The sequence below is a fragment of the Chelonus insularis genome, unplaced genomic scaffold, assembly GCF_013357705.1.
Source record: "Chelonus insularis isolate UGA/USDA-ARS -01 unplaced genomic scaffold, ASM1335770v1 contig_135_pilon, whole genome shotgun sequence".
NCBI classification, from domain to species: Eukaryota; Metazoa; Arthropoda; class Insecta; order Hymenoptera; family Braconidae; genus Chelonus; species Chelonus insularis.
In genome coordinates, this window is record NW_023276376.1 from 571595 (window position 1) to 591851 (window position 20257).

The window sequence follows — 20257 nt, forward strand, 5'->3', positions numbered from 1 at the left end:
TTTAAATTCATGTACGTATAGTTAAAGATCTCAGAACACATATGGCGTATACGCATTGCGCGACAATCAGCGACATGAAGAAGAGATTGAGAGTGTGTAGAGTCGGCTAGCACAGTTCAACGGTGTGCAAGTTAAAGGCGGTTGGGGTGCTGTAGGTACGGTTGTTGACGAAGGCTGAATTCAGCGGTTTTTCAAATAGTTTTTAATGACAATCAGGGATAAATAAAAACAATGATAATCAAGTAAATAAGTTACAAGCAACAGGTGAGTACCTAAAATACTACTGAATCTTATACAACTGTGTAACGTGTATTAAAATTTTTTAGGATGAATTCATGGGTTTACATACTTGTTGCCGCTTATTGTTATAAGTTGTTGTTTATAAATGTATCGATAATCGAACACGTTTAAATGTTTATATTATTTAAAAAATGAGCTTGTTATTGGACTATTTAGTTGATTTGCATTTTGTTTTTGGATACAAGGCTAACCGCTAAAAAGTATCACGCGTCCCTCTAATGCCTATATCTTGAATATTTTCATTTATCTATTTGACAACATTGTTAATACAAATAGCCATCAATAACGATGACAACTAAATAAAAATTGCTATTGTATTGTTGAGTTTAGTAAAAACATTAGAATATTACAATGAATTATCCTTGGATTTTTTTCTCTTTATGTGCTCACTTAACCAAGTCACCGAGTCAACTACAAAAGTTGGTGTAATCACTCGGAAATCCACATTATATTTGTTCATTATTGAATCGTTTGTATTGCATATTATTCAGTTATTCATTTCCATTTTTGATATGATTTATGTGGTCAGTTCATTATTTAATCTATTTATATTTTATATATTGCACTATTTATCTTTAATTTATTCAATTATTATCTATTTTCTATAATTTAATCATTAGCCGATCATATGTGGGAGTAGCAGCATAGTATTCTTATGTTCGTCATTACCAAGTTATTTCGAATCTAAAAATACATCTCTCTATTTCACACATACTTACACTTAGTACATGGATATTTTAAATGGATCATTTTCATATGTTATTACACCCTTATAAGTATATGATTCTAATTTTAAAATATTTTTTTCTATTTCAGAAATAGAGAAATCGTCAACGGTGGAGTGGATCTAGACTAATATCTAGAGAGGATATATTGATACATATACATATATACATGTAGTACGACTCCAAAATCATGTCAAAACATTTTATGACTGTCTGTGTTGTCTGTGTTTTATGTGCAGCTCATACACCATGTTCAGCTCATATATCTAAATCCTCTTCTACAACAACAACATCAACTAAGCACCAACTGTTAACATTGACAGCTTCAGATAATGATGATAATAATATTAAATCGGATACGTTCATACGAAAATCATCGACGATGATGAATAATCGACAAAAATCTGTTGATCCAGCACATCCTGATGAAATGTATACAATTAATTATTTTTACAATAATCACATAAATACTGATGATAATTATCACCGTATGAATGATAAGAAAAAAATTTTATGGAAAAGATTTGCTCATTTTAATAAAATTAAATTTAAAGATGATAACATTAATGTTTTTGAAAGTGATATAGTAAATGACGAAATCAATTTTTCTAACAGACATCCTAAGGAGAATAACCAATTAAAGAGATTTGATCAAGCCCAAATAAAATTTCCTGGAAATAATAACAATGACAACAATAATAATTTAAGTAATCATCATCATCACAATCATGATAAAAAATACGATAATAACAAAATTGAAACTCATAGAAGGAAAAGACATATTGATTACGAGGAAAAGTACTTTTTACAAAAAATATTTGATCATTTTGGTGATGGCAAGAGTTTAACGATGGAAGGTTTTGAAACTATGTTGAAAAAATTAGGTCTTGTTGAATTAATTACAAATATTGAAATAGATAAGGACATTCATGAAACACATGAAAATGGTAAGTTTTTATTCCTAATAATTACTATTATTATTAAATTATATTTAACATTATTTTTCAAGCTTCTTCATAAGCCAGTTGCAATGTAAATTCTTTTATCATTTATTTCCGTTCAAATATCACTGACTTATAATTCAATTTTTTTTCTATTCGTAAATTTATTTAACTTCTGTATCATTTTTAAGATAATAAAAAATTATTTGAACATATTTCATTGTAATTTGACTAAAATTTTTTCATTCATAAATTTTATCTTTTTAATAACAATATAATGATGTTTTGCTTTTCGTTTTACAGGTTCACCGGATGGCGTAATACAAAATCCAAATACTGCTAAAACTATTTCTACTTCAAATAGCAATTACAAACAAAAAGTAAGTATTTCAATAGATGGTACAAGATTTATTTCAATAATTGTTTCGTTAATTATAAATAATTTTCAGTGTATGACTAAAAAAGAATTGTTAACGAACATCTCTCCGAACATAAATTTATCAACGTCGACTAAAAATGATACAATATTACCTGAATGGTTATTCGAAAGACTATGTCCAGTTTTAATTTATCATCTATCAAGTAATTCCAGTTTAGAACGGAATGGTTGCATTCTATCACCTGATAGTTATGAAGATATCACAAAAATGAATGATGAATATTCATATTCAGAAAATACTCGAAATATGGTTCAAGGTATAACTTATAGATTCAGCTTTTAGTGATTTTAATCATTGATTAAATAATTAAATATGTAATTTAATTTTCCAGTATGGATTTATTCAACTATAAGTATAGTCATTATAAGTTTATGTGGTCTGCTCGGTGTTGCTGTGATTCCAGTAATGGGAAAAAGTTATTATTATCAATTATTACAATTTCTTGTTGCTCTTGCTATTGGTACATTATGTGGCGATGCACTTATTCATTTATTACCTCATGTACGTAACTTTATTATCATATTATTATGATCATATGCTATAATATTTTTCATCAATAATGAAAAATGCTTAATTAAACAATTAATATTATTTGTAGGCAATGATGAGTCCACATAGTCATGATTTCGATCATGATCATTTGGACCATGTTGAAGCTGCTAGTGAAGAAGATCTTCATAACTTAAATATGTGGAAAGGTGTAGTAGCAATGATGGGTTTAATATTATTCTTCTTTACCGAAAAAGCATTGTCCATGATTTCTGAGTGGAGAAAATATCGTCAAAGAAAAAATAAGGTAAGACACTAATAATATTGTTCTTTCTTTTTAGTTCAATTATTAATTGATATATTGAATTTCAGTTACCATCAAGAGTAAGAGTAATGCGAGAAATAGAAGGCCTAAAAAGTAACAGTGTGGGTGAAAAACTTTGTAAACATAAATATTCATCTTATCCTTATTGCTATGGAGAAATAACCACTACAACAGCAATGAAAGGAACAACCGGTGCTGAAACAGAAGTAGGGGCAGATAATAAAATAGTGAATTCATCAGATCCACAAGATAATCAAGATAATTCTGAACTGAATTATAATGATAAAGAACATTTACCAACTATTGAAGAATCTAAACCACTAACAAATTCAAATTGTTGTAATCCAGTTACTAAATTGATTAAAAATGATTTGGATTTAAATGTAAATAACCATGACAGTTGGACTATTGATGATAATGTTCATAGCAATAGGAAAAATAATGACAATCTCGATATTACTCAAGATGATCGTGAAAGCTATACTGTTATTATCCGTGAACATGAAAATAAACATCATGGACACACCCATTCTCATGGTATAATTTCGATTTATCGATTTTTTTTTTCATTTATATCAATATTAATAGATAATTTCAATTTCATTTAATTCCAGGTCACGTACATGCTGCCCCTGAAACAATGTCAAGTGTTGCATGGATGGTGATTATGGGTGACGGCTTACATAATTTTACAGACGGTATGGCTATTGGTGCTGCATTTGCTGCTAACATTGCCGGAGGATTTTCTACAGCAATAGCTGTATTTTGTCATGAATTACCTCATGAATTAGGAGATTTTGCGGTATTACTTAAAGCAGGAATGAGTGCTAAGCAGGCAGTATTTTATAATTTATTATCATCGGTGCTCTGTTTATTTGGAATGATTTTTGGTGTGTTATTGGGTACTACTCCAGCAACTACAAGTTGGGTATTTGCCGCCGCTGCTGGAATGTTTATTTATATTGCACTTGTTGACATGGTAATTATTATATTATTAATTTATTATATTCTTGATATACATTTCCTTTTAATTACACTAAAATTTTAGATACCAGAATTATCATCTGGGCATGCAGAAGAGAGCGGTTCGCATTGGCAATGTGTTCTCCAAGCCCTCGGCCTCATTACTGGTTTAGGCATTATGTTAATTATTGCTCTATACGAGCATGACTTAAAGCATATTTTTACTAATTAAGATATTATTTAAAATTTAATTTTTGATTATTTGATATAAAATACTGAAACATAACAACCATGTTTAAACTATTAGTAATAATGATAATAGTTATAATACATATTATAATTAAAAAAAGGAATTGCATGGCTTAGTAATAGTTAATACAGATCAATTAAACAAAAAATATTATTTTTAAAGTGTACAGAAATTTATAACGTCAAAAATTACAAATTTATAAGTAGCATTAAGTAACTGGCAGGTAATTCCTTTTAGATTAAGATGAATAACGATAAAAACTGTTTCAATCATTGTAAAGAGTTTTCGGTTCATTAAATTTTGTACTTCGTCATGTCGATATTTCATCAATTAACGAACTCTAAAAAATTATGATACTTTATAAAATGCATAATAGTAATTGTTTCATAATCTTTAAGATAATGGAAAACAGTTTGCAATTAGATTACAAATGATTTAATCTTATTATCAATAGATTAAATAGGATAGAAAATAAATCTAAACATGAAGAAAGTTTACTCTAATAATTGTATTTAAATTTTTGGTGCTTAAATGTCGATTTGATAGAAATGAAGTTCAATAGTGTTATACAATAAATAATGATAGACCATAAAAGTATTTTTTATTTTTTTTATTCTATTAATGCAAGTTTAAAGACGTGAATATTTGCCTATAATTATATTTGATTTCTAGTATTTACAATATAAAACATAAATTGGAAAGAATTTTTTTCATAATCTGTTGAATAATTAAGCACGAATAATATGAATGTATTTGCAATAAATACAATTTATACTTACAATTAGGTATTAATGACGACATAAACGATGTTTCATATGAAAATGAATAATAAAAGATACTGATATAAAAATTTCTATTTTTATTTCTCATATTTTCAATCTTATAAAATGATTAAAATATGTTCTATAATAGAAGACTTTTCATATGGATAAACAAGCTATGATAAAAGTAAGAAAACGTTAGTCAATAATTGACTGTCATGAAAAAGATGCTACTTCATCTTTATCACTTTGTGCTGTTAAACTAAACGCTGTGTCTGTACTGTTTTCACTATTTATGCTCTCATTAAGCACCTGGATATGTTTTTTAGAAGTAGTATCATTCATTTCCCGCATTAAACCTGCCATATCATCGTCGGGGTCAATTTCTTGATGTTGATCTCCAACGACATCAATTTCTAAAAATTGCATGTCTGATGAATTTTGTGGTTTTTCTGGCTTTTCTCTACTTTCTTTAAATATCATTGGTTCTAATTTACAAGGTGGTGGTAAATCCATGTGGTACACACACTTTGAATCAAAAATAACTGGAATAGGCTCATGGCATTCAATATCTGCTCTTATAGCACCACAGGCTTTAAATAAAACTTGATTTTGATCCTAAAAATATTATTTTCAATTAGCGTTCACTATCGTCAATGAATAATTATATTTATAATGAAAAGGGCACATCTTACCTTAAGTATATGCTTTTGACAATGTTTAGCTGATGGTAATGTTCTTTCTCCACATTTTACACCACCTTCAGTGAAAATACATTTTGGGATGTTTGGTGGTTTCTGAGATATACCTTCACTTACTTTGGCACGTTTTTCCAGTGACTTTCTATATAATATTGCTTCTACACCACTTTTGCGATGGTATCGATTTAATGCTTTTAGTTTCTCATAAATTTTTTTTTCTTTTGCGGTTTCCTTTGGTTGATCATGTATACTACCTGTTATAAAAGTATAAATTCTAATTGAATATCCATTTTTGTATCATCATTGAAAATAATATAATAATAATACTTACATAATGCTTCTTTTTCTTTCTTTAACAAATGTAAATATTTACGACGCTTTTCTCTCAATGTATATTGTAGTCTTCGAAACTGCTCTATATAAAGAGATTGGAGTTTAATTAACTTCTCTCTTGCAATGTAAATTACTTCTTCAGCAGTGAAAATACCAGCATGTCTTAAAAAATTAATACTAAATTTTATTGATAGAAAAAAAAATTTCTGTACAGATTGCTTAGAAGCAATTACGTAAATAAAAGACACTGATCATTAGAAATATTAGTAAAATCAAGAATTGTTATTGCTCAAGCTGAAGCGTACTAGCTATTTTACTAAATAATAGAGTTAAATTAAAAATGTATCTTTCGTTGAAGCATTGATTAGAAAATTAGTAAAGAAATAATGTCTTTATTACTGGTGAAATGATTAAATAGATATCATTGACTTACTTTAGTGGATCTTCTTGAGGACTATGAAGACTTTCATTATCACTATCATCAAGAAATGTACCTTTAAAAGCTTCATTTGTCACTGTTGGTTCGATATCACTATCAGATGAACTAGCATAGTCTAATATTTCACAACTCTTGGCATTTACTTTAAAAGCGTCAACTTCACCTTAAAAATTAACAATAGTTATTTCTTGGAATATATAAACTGAAAGCAATAGAAAATTGATACTGAATAAATTCCAACATACTGAAAGGATCTAAAGCTTTAAATAGTTTTTTATCATTTCCAACATCATTGAGAGAATTAGGTAAACGAATAGGTTTATGAGCATAATGTGTGAGATTTAAGAGTAAACCTTCAGGTGTCGGAGGTAATGAATGTCTCGATGTTGATTTGATTCTTGCTAATTGAGCTTTCCTGGTATGCTCAGTACAATAAGCCGTATCTCTTCTATCCAATTTGGCAGCGGGATTGTAACATTTACGCCCATTAGTATTGTAAATAAATGCACACTGCTTATAAGGAGCCTTTGGATCTTCCAAAATATGTTTCATACAATATGAATAACCTTCTAAACATTGTTGCGTACAATTATATGATTCATAGGCACATTTTTGTTTCTGTGATGTTTGTAAATTATTTAATGTTGATTGAATAGGTGATGTAGCCGTTGTTGTAGATGCTACTGTTGTTGCGGATGTTGATGTCATTGTAGTCGCTGGTATCACAGTTTTTGGAGCTCGGAACATTTCTAGAAAATTAATATATATATGTATGATTATTATTAATAATATTGAAATATAGAACGTAGTAAAAAACTTGGTTATTTAAATTTATTAAACAAAAAAATATAAATTTATAAAGTATTTCAAATTTAATTTTACCATTATTTGCGTTTTATTTTTTTTTGTAAAAATTTTTGTTTAATGAATTTACGTTGTTCGTTTCATGAGTTATTTTAGTTGAAATTTACAATTTCGATTGATCAGAGCAAGCTTTTTTTGTTACGTGCAACATGGCGAGTTTTTATGATAAAAAATGGACCAATCAGGTCTATTTGGAAAACGCGCAACATGTGGACGATTATTCAAACTTTATTCATAAAATCTCATTTTCAACAGTTGGTACAAGTCAATTGTAAACACAATCAGATTTCTTTTATAACAACCGTCGGTAACATATTTAAATTCAAAATAGATCATAATCGAATGATTTTGAAACTTGGATAATTTTAAATCAATAACAGTCAAAATTAATAGCTTCACATGATGCAATAAATAGTTAGTAATTACTTTTGGGATCTGTAAGTTTTTTAAAATGAAAATTAACCTTTTCTATCCATAAATATCAAGAAAACGATTGCTAATCAAAGGTGAAAAAATTAACTTTAATTAATCAATAATTAAGTTATAAAAGAGGTTATAAACATTTATTTTTAATCAGTAATTAATAGGAATTTTCTCTTTATATTTCTTTATATAGTTCATTTTGAAAATTTAGAAACCTTTTAATATGTGCGTCAACTCGTGTACAAATCCACATGAATTGATCTTCCTGCACTTAAATTTAAATTTACATACTGAATCATTATAAAGCACGTTCATGTGACATACATATCTATATTTCACACATCCTCCAATTTCTTTCAAGTTCATTCAGATAAATGACATAATAATTCAATTTTTCTCAATTAAACATTGTTTGTTATCCTGTGTAATAATATATAAGGAATCTACAAATCGTTTCAAACGATTATTTATTATATTCTATTTTATCCATCATTTTTGACAATTGAATGATTAATTATATGTTAAATAAAATGACAAAAACTTTAATTACAATTATTCAAGGCTTAATATAAAAAGAAGTTCACCTTTTTTCTTCTTCAATTAAAAACAAAACTATTTAGTCAATATTTATGAAACTGCATAATATAAGAGAAATAATTTTGCAAAGAAAAAAAATACAACGAGCTTTTTATTTTCATCTCATCACATGGCATTCTATTCTTTTATCGTTCTAAATATGCGCAAATTACAACTGTTAGCACAGAATTACACAGAAACGTTCTGTGCAAAACATGAGCATGCAAATTAGTCGTTATACATAATCCATGTCACTTGTATTCAATTGTAACATTGAACTATAGATAATTAGTTTTTATCAGAGTATTTTTTTGATTTTTTTTTTGAATGAAATAAACGAAAAAATTATACTTTTAATTGAAGAATAAAAATTGTAAGTCGTGACAAAGTAGGTGGTCGAGCTCTCTCTATTTGTTGAGAGAGTTTCACAGTACAACTTCCAACTTCTATAGCTCTCTCTTTCTTTATTATCTGTTTCTTTCTTGGTAACCAACTAGCTAGCACCAGCTTTAGACCGTCGACATCAGTTCACCGGCGTGGTTCATCGTGTAATGACGTGTGTTTATCGGAATTTCTTGAAAAAATAATCTCACGATATATTTGTTAAGAAGTTTGGATGTATTTTTACCAATTTCATACCTTCATATTAGTGACGTTCTATGTTAAAAACTAAAATTTATAAAAAGTGAATAAGGTGATTTTGTAAATTATTATGAAAAATAGTTATATTTTACCTGAAACTGACGTAATAAGTTTTTTTTAATATAGTTGTCATCTTAATTTATTCATAAGGGATTATACTGATTGGTAATAATATCGATGAGTTGATTGTGATTTATAAAATTTATTGAATGAAACAAAAAAAGCAAAATAAAAATGATTGGTGTAAGGCTAAATGTCAAAGGCAAATTTTTTGCATTATTTCTTTTCTTCTGAGATTCAAGTAGCATAATAATTAAAATTTAATTGACGGCCAGTTGTTGCGGATTTTCACATACTTGCGGTAACTTGTGACACTTAGGATAGTATAGTTATAGTATATCCAAAGGCGCTTACATAAGAGTAGGCCAAGTCGAGTGGGTTAAGCGATATGCGAGCGACAATCATGTCGCACAAAGTGCGATTATTCGCATGGAAACATGCGGTATTATTCATTTATCACTGTTCTCGGATTTTAGCTTTATTAAATGATTGTTACTTTACACCTTAGAGATATTAAATTACAGTAAATGAGAGAAATTATTGATAGAAATGAAGATAAACGTAAACGTGTTTATTCGTCAACAATAATCAAATTTTATTTTTTCGCTTCTATTTTCAGTGATGAGTAATAATATCTTGATGCTTTGTTCATGACTATAGACTATTGTATAAACAAATATTGAACAAAGATAACAATCTCGAACGCAATTTGATATTTAATACACATATTTTTTAATTTAACAAAAAAAAAATCATAAAATATGATGCATTTAATACATTTTTTATCTTGATTTTTATTTCTTGTATTGAACTTGAGATTAGATTAAATGTTTATATTGAATATTTTTTCTAACTAAATTAAAATTAAAAAACTTTCAAGATTACTTCTTGTGAAATTAATCATTTTCATTTGCTAGATATCTTTATGATGTTCATTTTGTAAAAATTAAAAATTATATACATTTAATTGTCATGAAATAATCATACTTAAGAATTTTTAAAGATGCTTCTTCTCAGTAGTAGAATATAATTAGTAATTACAGTATTTATCCTAAACATTACTTATCTTTAATTTGAACTCTCTTTGAGTATAAAAAGATAAGATCGATTTAAAATTACTGGCCTCGATTATTTTTTACTATATTATGATAGTTAACTTATTTAATTATCTTTCATGTACGTCAATTTAATCATTTGAATAAGCGAAAGCATTCAATACATTCATTGAAATTTATTTTTCATGATTAAAAATAGCATATTTATGAATAAATTAATTTGTTTTCTATGAACAATTACAAACAAATATTAAAGTAATTTTTTTTTTCTTTCTATTTGTTTGAACTTCTCTATTACTGTTGCTAAGCACTATAGTAATCTATATTATACTTTTTACTGCCAGAATAATAAAAAAAAAACTAAAAATAAAAATGGCTCATATACTTAAACTTATTCGCCTGGTTTGAAGAACTAAATAGTTCTTATCAATTATTTTACTGCTATTTATCACGAAATAAATTTGTGGATTCATGACCACGTTATTTTCACGCCATCAGTTCAATACCAGCTATAAAAAAACGGCTTTAGAGCACGAGAAACTTTTTTTAAGCTCAAAAATGATTTTTTCTTATTGCGCTCTTCTTCATCTATTTTTAAATCGACAAAATAAATTAGTCTATTTAAAGTCTAGACAGAATGTCATGGACTCAGTCAGGTTCAGGCTTATTTAAACTTTATTTTGATACAATATTGATCAGAAAAAATAAATAAATATCATTATAAAAAAACAATTTTCAGTTTCTAGAAAAGGATATTTTACATTATTTAGAAGAATTAAGATCAATATCTCTATTACAATTCAAGGATTGCATGAGATTGGGAATTATTAAACAAATAATACATTGATTGTTCAATTAAATTGCAGGAGTATAATATGTAGAACAATTTACCAATAAATGAAGTAGTACAGAAAGCTTTACCAACTCAATTAATCCAAGTAATTGCGTTTTGTTGACCGACTTGATGAAACACGTGGTTTGAATTTATTTTTCATGGATAATAATAACTAAAATTTTCCTAACAACTCTTGAATCTTCAACAATTAGTCATCAATTAATTTAATAATTTAAAACTGTTTTTAATGTCAAATTCATTTATAGTTTTTTTCAATATTTTTTTGATATTTCTTATTTATTAAATTTCATGAAAAAATGTATTTACTTTGCAATTATGTTAAATGATTTCAAAGGCAAAATGAATTTTTTTATTGCTCAACAGTACCTTCAACATGTAGGCAATAAAAAACTTTACCAAGTCTAATATATAAACAATTTATAGATTAATGTGCAGAAGTACAAGTTTACAATTCTTTCAACGTTTATTTAAGAAGTGAATCGTCAATTTTGTCATGCTTATGTATGTTCATTAGCAATTTAAATTCACTCCATTCCTTCTGGGCGGTGTTATAAGTAGATATTGTATATAATAATAATGACCAACGAGTTCGCTTGGATACCAAAGAGTATATATCATGGAAATAATAATAATAAACAATAAAAGAAAATTTTTTCATTGTTTTTATAATATAATTATTATTCAAGCATAGTTTTAAAATATTAAATATTTATAATCACAATAAACCAATGAATGATGAGAAAAGAGTAAAAATAAATTTAATTCAACAGGAAAATATTAAAGAGGAACTGAGAATTGGTCGCTATTGCTGGCACATAACACAAGGCTCAAGAGAGCCCAGAAACAGAATGAGACGTAATCGCGGGTGAACGTGACACGGATCTCTTCGATCAGTGACCGGTATGACGACTACGTCGCATCCATTAAGACGCCCAAGTGTCTCCATTTACGATTATCCAGAGGAGCTAAATCCCTTTAGAGATGACGAAAATGAGGAGGAAAATGAAGAACCAGTACTAAGAAGACCTAATAATACTATCAACAACCAATCGAAAGTCGAAAAGGAACCTAAAAATAAATTTTGGACCTTTGGACGTAGTAGAAAAAAAAGATCTAACAGTTTTTCTATTAAATCCACATGGTAAATATTTATATTCTTATTTTAAAATTTATTTTTGATACATAGATTGTGTATATTTTGAATATTTTTATGTAGGAATGGAATTTTTGGCAAGAAAAAAAATGTCGAATCAGAAAGAAAACCAACTATTTCAACAGTTTCATCAAGTTATAATAGAGCTACCTATAATAATTATCCTGATACAAGATCTGGAGTGTCTAGAGACCAACAAGAATTTGATGAAGCTTTTGGAACACTTGCAAGAAGAAGAAAAAATACTCTCGATTCTTCATCTAGATACAGTTCCAGTCTAACAGTTAATGGAGAAGCTGGAAGATTGTATGATGGGTGTCCTCAAGATACTACTACATCTATCATGGGCGATCTCACTCCTAAACCACCCGCTCGACGGTAATTTATATTTCATACAAAAAATATTGAATTTATAAAAAAAAAAATTAGTATTCTTGATTTTTATTAATAATATTATTTTATAGATTTGGTCAAGTAACATTGAAACCGACTGATCAAATTCCACCTCTAGATTATAAGGATCCAAAAAATTACAAGGACGATAGTGAAAAAACACCTATCCCACCAAAGTAAGATAATGCAAAATTTTATTGTTTAGTCAGAAAAGATTAATTACGGAAAATATATGTTATTTAATGTATTTGATTTTTTATTGATAATTTTTTTTTATTTAGACGAGGTGAACTTCGATCGTCCAATAGGTATAATTCAACGTTAAATCGTAGTGAAAACAGTCCGAAATCTACGTCTACAATGACGGACGAGAATGAAAATATGCCAGAGGATTACGTCTTCAAAAGATGTAATCATGACACAGTACGAAAGTCTAATTTATCAATCAACAGTTGCGTGTCTATGACGAGTGTCTATCATTCAGGAAGGAAAAAAAGAAGAGCTCCGCCGCCGCCTGAAAAGAAACCTGACTCTCTGCAGCCTCCCAAAGTATTTATTCTATTTTTAACTTGAAGAAAAAAAAATTAAAATTTATTATCTACATTATTGAAGAAGAATAATTTTTTAATTTTCAATTTTTTCTTTTTTTTTAGGAAATTAATGGTATTCAAAACTCGGAAATTGATAAAGAAACTGTTGAAGCAATTACCAAAGTAGCTGAAAATATTAATGAAATGACTAGAAAAAATTTGGAATTAAATGATGATGAAATAAAAACAGAAAACGTACAGCCTTTAGAATCAAAAGATATCGATATTAAAGATAAAAATATTCATTCATCAGAAGATAATTTGCCTGATAAGTCAATTGATAAAGAGAATAATAAAGATAATAAAAGTGAAGAAGTGAACGAAAATGAAGAAACTGAGAAAGTAGAAATGATACCAGTAAAAGTTGAGTTAGTAAAAGAAGAAGAAAGTATTCGGGAAATAGTAAAAGAAGCTGAAGTCGTTGATGACATAGATGAAGTAACAGTAAGAAAAAAAATTCCAGAAAATCATTCAAGTAATGACAGTTTTTCTGTAAAAGAGGAAATAGAAAAAATAGAAAGACAAATAAAACTTCTAGAGGCTAAAGGTGCTATGGAAATGAAGCACAGATGTAGGACTTATTCATTAACTGACGATGATGATGTGATAGTAAGACCTGGTTTACAGCGAGGTCATTTTTCACGAAGAAGTCTTCAAGAGCATCGTAGAAATTTTTTCAAAGATTTAACACATAACAGTAGCGATGGAGTAAGAATTGAAATAAAAGAATTACCCCGTGAACAAAAAGAAATAAAAATTGTGAGATTAAATGATTATTCTATAACAATGGCACATGAAGAAAAAGATAGACTGGGAGAGCAAGAACCAGTTAAAGTAATTGAAAGACATATTTCAGAGCCAATCAAACAGAAAGCAGAATTTAACCCGGAGTTAAACTTTAATCCTATTCCCAAGCCAAGAAGACATAGTGCACTTCAATTAAATTGTAATAATGACAATAGTAGTAATAATAATTATCATAATACGCAATTGTCCAAAGATAATAATGCAAAAATGAGTGAGAAGGAAGAGGAAACAAGTTCTCTCTGATGTTGGTGAAGAATAAAAATTAAGGAAAATGATAACAAGAGAATAATTACTAAATTACTATCGTAATCGTTAATAAATTATGAATATTACTAATTAAAGATATAAATTTATTGTTTATTGTCTTACTATTTTTAGAATACTCTGAACCTCGCGACATTTTCTTGCATTTCTAATTTATATTAAAAATAGAAGACTATCAATGGACGTATTTATAAACATCATACAGTGATAAATTAATAAATTAACACAAAATAATATATTCATAACTTCAGTTTAAGCATAATATTATGTGCCTTGTATACGAAACGATGAAATTTTTAAAGCTATTTAGTATTTACTGTTATTTATTCATAGGGAAATTAATAAAAATATTTTAAATGACGTAATATTGTGAGTATTTTTTTTAAATCTCAATTTTTCAGTAAATGACAAGAATTTTTTTAGAGTCAAAAGATGGTTATAATAGTAAAGTATAATTAAAATTTTGTAATAAATGGAAGTGCATGTAAGAAAAAAAGAAAAACTTGGAAAGCATATTTGTGAATTAAGACAGACATCAGGAAGTACTTTACTAAAATTACCACCTAATGCAAAAATACATGCTCGCTTGAAACGAGCTTTCCAAAAGCTTATTATTGTCTCAGAGGATCATCCTTATACTGAATATTATCTCAGAAGTAAAGCAGCTATCGCACTTGAAAAAAAACGACACAGTAGTTGCTCACACTGGTGGGTTATTCACCCATATAGTAAATTGAGGTATTTACTGCTAATTAATTTCTCCAATAAGTGCCCTTGTATGTAGAATATAATTCATGTTCACAACAATAATGAAAAAATTAATCAAAAATATTTTATGGCAAGATTAAAAAAATGATTTTAAGTATTTATTAATCTTTTCTAAGGTTTCTGTGGGATAAGTTGATGACTATTATCCTTCTTTACTTTTTTTTTGCTGTTCCATATATCAAAGCTTTTTTTTGTATCTGTGGTAGACAACTTTATGGTCAATTTAATTTTATTTATCCTGCATATGCTGTTTGTACGATTGACATTTTTATGAGTTTTATTACTGGTTATACGTCTGCTGATGGCAATGTAATTTTTATTGACCCTAATTCAATAGCAAGGTATTTAATATTTCGTCATAGATTTTTAATAATGCAAGTTTAAATATACATATATACATATATATATACATAAATTACGTTATTTAATCTCAACTAATTTACAGATAAATTAACTATTTTATTCATCAGCGATATTTTTCATAAATAATTCATAAGAAACTTTCAATTGATTCATCATCATTAATATTAAATAATTAATTATAGACACTATACACAGGGTTTCTTTCTCATTGATTTAATTACTTCGTTACCCTACACATGGTTTATAACTGGTGATTTAATTTCACCTAATTCCACTGGAAATTTTTTTGCTCTGATTGCCGAGCTTGTTCCACTCCTAAAGATTTCCAGACTACCTACTTTAAGACGTTACATCAAACAAATAAATCTTGTAAGGAATTCAAAATGATATTCTAATAAAATATTTCTTAATACTTTTTTTTTAATTACTTAATTTCTCTTTGACTTAATGACCATTTATCAGTAATTGAAAATTTTCATTTAAATCATAAATATTAATAACATTTTTTAATTTTAAAATACTTTGGTGTTTAAAAAATTATTCTTTTTTTTTACAAATATGTAGAATATCATTGTTTGATAAAAATCTGTTTGTTATTTTTAGGATTATGAATTTACTAGTGTAACAGATATAACTATTTGGCTTTCACTATTAACAATATTAATTTTTCACTGGAGTGCATGTTTGAGTTGGGCTTTTCCTTTTATTGTTCTTCATGCAACACGAACAAAAATTGAATATTCGGATGTGTATGCAGTACATAGTCAATTGTACAAAGATAATTCTTTGCAAATATATATTATCAGTTTACATATGGGTATCAGTAACTTGATTGGTTCAAACTTTATAGAGTTTCGAGAAATTTCATTTTCTGATAAATTCATTCGATGTTTACTGCTCTTATTGGGTTCTGGCTATACTATTTATCTGATTGGTACTGAAAATTATTTTAAAAGATATCTTTTTTTGATGTACATATAAACTGATAAAATATTTAATTGTTAGTTGTTGTTCTACAGTTGATTGAGTCTTCAGCAGAGTCTAAGTTGAAATATCAAGAAATAATACGACGAGTAAGAGAATATATTGATGAAAACGATCTTCCTGAAGATCTTGGAAATAAGCTTATTTCTTATTACCAATACCGTTTCCAAGAAAGTTATTTTAAAGAAAATACTATAGTTGCTGCACTTCCCAGTAACTATTAACATATAAATTTAATACAATTTACAAAATAAACTTTTTAATAAATATTTTATTGAATATTTCAGAACATTTAAAACAAGAAATAAATATTTATTCTCATCATGGATTATTGGAAACTGCGAAAATATTTTATAATTTACCAAAGAGTCTCGTAGCTAACATAATGGGTAAAAATATTAACTGAATAACTACAAATCTGAATCTAATATTTATTAAGTTATATTTTTAAACTTACAATTATGAACCGAATAAAAAATTAATTTGTCCGATTGTTCTAGCTGTAGTGAAGCCTGTAATCCATTTGAAAAATGATGTTATTTTTAAATCTGGAAGTAAAGGAAACTGTATGTACTTTATAATGAGTGGTACTGTTGCTATAATTACACCAATGGGCAAAGAGGTATAGTTTAATAATAAAAATTGATAAGATAAAATATTAAATACTCAATCAGTTTATTAAATAATTAATAAATCAATGAATACCATTAGTTAGGACATTTGGAAGACGGTGATCATTTTGGAGAAACCAGTCTAATAATTCCAGAGCATCGTAGAGAAGTTTCTGCAATTGCATCAGAAACCTGTGAACTTCTTCAATTAGATCGTCGACATTTCAATCGTTTAATATTACCCACTTCTCAATTACATAAGAAATTATCTAAAATAGTGCAAGATAGGCTGAATGAAGTGAATAGAATGAATAAATTAACAGAAGAAGAAATACAACAAAAGAAAAGAAAAAGCTCGCAATTTAAAAGATTACTTATGAGAACTGGTGATGTAAATTTACCTGCAAATAATGAATAGAATTGAATGTCTCGATAATAGTGTTTTTTTTTTTACTTATTAGAGCCTAATAATTAGGCAGAGTAGGCTATCTATTAGATATTATTCAAATGAGCAAGACAAATTTGTAAATGAGATATGTTGCTACACTCTTTTGAGTTACTTTCTCTACTGCTTTTTCGTATAACGTTTACATTTCTATTATTTTCCATTTCTATTTGTTAATCAGTACAGTTTTCTCTTCATTTTCTCCATCTATTATTCACAGTTTCACACACTTTTTTTTATTCAGTCACATATAAATTTTAATACCCATTTTTTCCCCGTTAATTCACTCAACATTTATTCACCCGACTCAATAATGTTTTTGTTTTCATTCATCTTTCAATCAAATTTCAATTGATTAAAGGTTCCATAATCACTCAAATTTTCTCATACAATCACACAATTGCGCAAACAAAAAAAACATTTAATTTTTTAATCGCGTTCAATGATATATATTTACAAATAGATACATTGAAGGCATTTTAAGCTTGCTACAATGTTATTTGTTATTTTTTTTTATTGTTATTAATTTTTTTTTAATATTATTATTATTATTAACGTTAACTTTTTTGTTTGCTCATCATATTAATTGCATACACGTGATTTACAAAGTATGTTCACGTTAACCTTCCCCTCTACTCTTCATTGATACGTTTACAATTCTTTTCTTATTTTTTTTTTTCAATTATTTTCCGTACTCTTTCTGCATCTTATTCATCATCAAAGAAAGTTTTCTATCTATTCTACTCTTCATTCCATTTTTATACATTGAGAAAAAAAATAATTTTAAAAAGAAGTGTACATTTTTATAATAAAAATAATTCATTTAGTTTCAATTCTCTGTTTTGTATTAATTACAAATTAATAAACTTTATTAGCTTAAAAAACTAACAATATAGAGATACATGTTTATTTTAAAAAATATAACTGATTAAATGTAATGTTTTTTCCTTTATATTAATTTTTTTTCTCCATGTATTTAGTTCTTTCTCATTCTCACTTTACTGTCCATATGGAATGTTTCTAAATAAGCACTACATTAACTAGTAGTTATGATTAAAAATCATTTGAGTCATTTACAATTGCTCAGACACTTCCGAAAGGTATTTATGGATTTTTTCTTTTCTTCAAAATACATTTCTTTTATATTTTTCAATTAATAATTATAATTATTTGTCTATTTTAGCTCATGATTATTATTAAGTTTTTTTTCTATTTAATTATACTTTAATAATTAATTTATAATGCAAAAAATGATATGTCCGTTGATTAATTTACAATTTTAAATACTTCTAAAAAATGAAATAAATAGAAGAAAATTAAATTTTTTAGATGGAGTAACAAGGATCAAATCTTTGGTATAAAAGTTATTTGGTAAATTTACGTCCATTCGGAAGGTCTTTTAAGCAAAAAAAATTATATTAATCATGACAGCAGTAATAATTATAAAAATAATTATAATTATAATAATAATTGATAATAATGATAACTACAGAACTACTAAGTCGTGTGATGATACGTTATTGAAGAAATATTTTTCTTGGGGAAAAAAACATTAACAATAATGACTTTTCAAGTATCAACAACATTAATAACATCGGTGTTAAAGTTTATAATCCCATCGTTGTGACAAATTCAACATTATTGTTATTTTTCATTCCTTATCATTAATTTTTAATCATTTTTTCATCTATGCGTTAACCATCATTCGTTATGACTTTGTAACATATTTAATAATAGTCCATTTAGGATATAATGAATTAATTAAAATTTATTTTATAATTTTTTTTACCGTCACTATCGATCGATCGAAGCCAAAGATAGTTGTGCGTTTATTTGTAAATGCTTATATTACTTTTTTATAGTTTTATATTCAATTTAACAAACGATCATGAAAATTAAATAAAATTACGAAATAAAATACAACTACATAGATAATAAATTGGATAAATGAAAAATATTACAGTGATTTAAATAATCATATTTAATATTAATAGGTAACACGTAGTTTAGTAGTAATATGCATAACTAATTAATCGATCATTAGTTAATAAAAATTACTTAATATTACTAACAATTAACTTTTGATTAGAAATTGGTATTTAAAATAATTTTCTTACAACAATGGCACCTCTTGATTCAATTTTTATATTAATTATGCCATAAAATAATATCTACTTAAAAAAAAAACAAAAACAAAATTTACTATTTAAAAAGCAAGAGAAAGTATTTAAATAATACTGTAATACCTATCAATTTACAATAAATGAACAATTAAATAATTAATTGATGATATATATTAATTAAAAAAAACTCTACCATTAACTAAAAGCGAAATATGATTATGCATTAATTTATAAGCCTCTATTAATTTTATGAGCCTATCGATTAAACTTTCCTAGCAAATTATCTTGACTTCATGATGATTTTTGACCGATCGACAGTACACTCATCATTTAATTTATTTTTACACACATGAACTTTTCATTTTTTCGTTAAATATATTAAATGCGTCCCATCAAAATTATCACGTTAATTATAATAATAGTAAAGTCCCAAAATTTATGGTGCGTATTAATTAGATTTTTTTTTTATTTTCGGTATAAAATGCCGGCGATAGTCTAATTTTGTAATTTTGAATTTTACTGTAGTAAAAGTTATTACGTTTTCCTTACAATTTATTTTGTAAGGTGACAATTTAGCCGATTATATTATTTTTATTTGTAATTTTTAATTAAT

General features: G+C 26.7%; 4 protein-coding genes across 6 annotated transcripts; 3 read left to right on the plus strand and 1 right to left on the minus strand.

The window, feature by feature from the left end:
• The first annotated feature begins 121 nt into the window (after nt 1-121).
• foi (fear-of-intimacy) lies at nt 122-5092 on the plus strand. Of its 2 annotated transcripts, XM_035095580.1 has the most exons (10): nt 122-264; nt 1117-1457; nt 1641-1972; nt 2270-2346; nt 2416-2662; nt 2738-2907; nt 3005-3202; nt 3268-3757; nt 3835-4199; nt 4269-5092. In XM_035095580.1, exons 2-10 carry the CDS (start codon nt 1216-1218, stop codon nt 4413-4415), a joined length of 2268 nt encoding a protein of 755 aa, XP_034951471.1. In that variant the 5' UTR covers nt 122-264; nt 1117-1215; the 3' UTR covers nt 4416-5092. The 2 variants fall into 2 exon arrangements, with proteins under 2 accessions (XP_034951471.1, XP_034951470.1); XM_035095579.1 differs by having other exon boundaries at nt 1117-1972.
• Nucleotides 5093-5228: 136 nt separating this feature from the next.
• On the minus strand, nt 5229-7682 carry dgt1 (dim gamma-tubulin 1). Of its 2 annotated transcripts, none has more exons than XM_035095582.1 (6): nt 7550-7682; nt 6913-7416; nt 6662-6830; nt 6227-6390; nt 5890-6149; nt 5229-5812 (listed from the first exon to the last, which is right to left on the minus strand). In XM_035095582.1, exons 2-6 carry the CDS (start codon nt 7412-7414, stop codon nt 5411-5413), a joined length of 1497 nt encoding a protein of 498 aa, XP_034951473.1. In that variant the 5' UTR covers nt 7415-7416; nt 7550-7682; the 3' UTR covers nt 5229-5410. The 2 variants fall into 2 exon arrangements, with proteins under 2 accessions (XP_034951473.1, XP_034951472.1); XM_035095581.1 differs by having other exon boundaries at nt 6227-6405.
• A 1354-nt stretch (nt 7683-9036) lies between these two features.
• On the plus strand, nt 9037-14444 carry LOC118074589 (probable WRKY transcription factor protein 1). The gene is made up of 6 exons (XM_035095919.1): nt 9037-9224; nt 11914-12284; nt 12360-12674; nt 12761-12865; nt 12971-13238; nt 13343-14444. The coding sequence occupies exons 2-6, from the start codon at nt 12046-12048 to the stop codon at nt 14327-14329; spliced, it is 1914 nt and encodes a 637-aa protein (XP_034951810.1). The 5' UTR covers nt 9037-9224; nt 11914-12045; the 3' UTR covers nt 14330-14444.
• Nucleotides 14445-14698: 254 nt separating this feature from the next.
• Nucleotides 14699-18313, plus strand: LOC118074430 (potassium/sodium hyperpolarization-activated cyclic nucleotide-gated channel 1-like). Its single transcript, XM_035095643.1, has 8 exons — nt 14699-15088; nt 15235-15459; nt 15664-15856; nt 16085-16415; nt 16487-16678; nt 16753-16854; nt 16966-17087; nt 17177-18313. The coding sequence occupies exons 1-8, from the start codon at nt 14823-14825 to the stop codon at nt 17492-17494; spliced, it is 1749 nt and encodes a 582-aa protein (XP_034951534.1). The 5' UTR covers nt 14699-14822; the 3' UTR covers nt 17495-18313.
• The last annotated feature ends 1944 nt before the right edge of the window (nt 18314-20257 follow it).

Bases quoted from the DNA above. Each gene is read 5' to 3' on its own strand.
- foi (XM_035095579.1), top strand. From the start codon at position 1,216: ATGTCAAAACATTTTATGACTGTCTGTGTTGTCTGTGTTTTATGTGCA. The intron at 1,973-2,269 runs GTAAGTTTTTAT...TTCGTTTTACAG, and splicing joins TCATGAAACACATGAAAATG to GTTCACCGGATGGCGTAATA. The intron at 3,758-3,834 runs GTATAATTTCGA...ATTTAATTCCAG, and splicing joins TGGACACACCCATTCTCATG to GTCACGTACATGCTGCCCCT.
- LOC118074430 (XM_035095643.1), top strand. From the start codon at position 14,823: ATGGAAGTGCATGTAAGAAAAAAAGAAAAACTTGGAAAGCATATTTGT. The intron at 16,855-16,965 runs GTAAAAATATTA...CGATTGTTCTAG, and splicing joins TCTCGTAGCTAACATAATGG to CTGTAGTGAAGCCTGTAATC. The intron at 17,088-17,176 runs GTATAGTTTAAT...GAATACCATTAG, and splicing joins TTACACCAATGGGCAAAGAG to TTAGGACATTTGGAAGACGG.
- LOC118074589 (XM_035095919.1), top strand. From the start codon at position 12,046: ATGACGACTACGTCGCATCCATTAAGACGCCCAAGTGTCTCCATTTAC. The intron at 12,285-12,359 runs GTAAATATTTAT...ATTTTTATGTAG, and splicing joins TTTTCTATTAAATCCACATG to GAATGGAATTTTTGGCAAGA. The intron at 12,675-12,760 runs GTAATTTATATT...ATTATTTTATAG, and splicing joins CCTAAACCACCCGCTCGACG to ATTTGGTCAAGTAACATTGA.
- dgt1 (XM_035095581.1), bottom strand. From the start codon at position 7,414: ATGTTCCGAGCTCCAAAAACTGTGATACCAGCGACTACAATGACATCA. The intron at 6,831-6,912 runs GTATGTTGGAAT...TTAATTTTTAAG, and splicing joins TAAAGCTTTAGATCCTTTCA to GTGAAGTTGACGCTTTTAAA. The intron at 5,813-5,889 runs GTAAGATGTGCC...TAATATTTTTAG, and splicing joins GTCAAAAGCATATACTTAAG to GATCAAAATCAAGTTTTATT.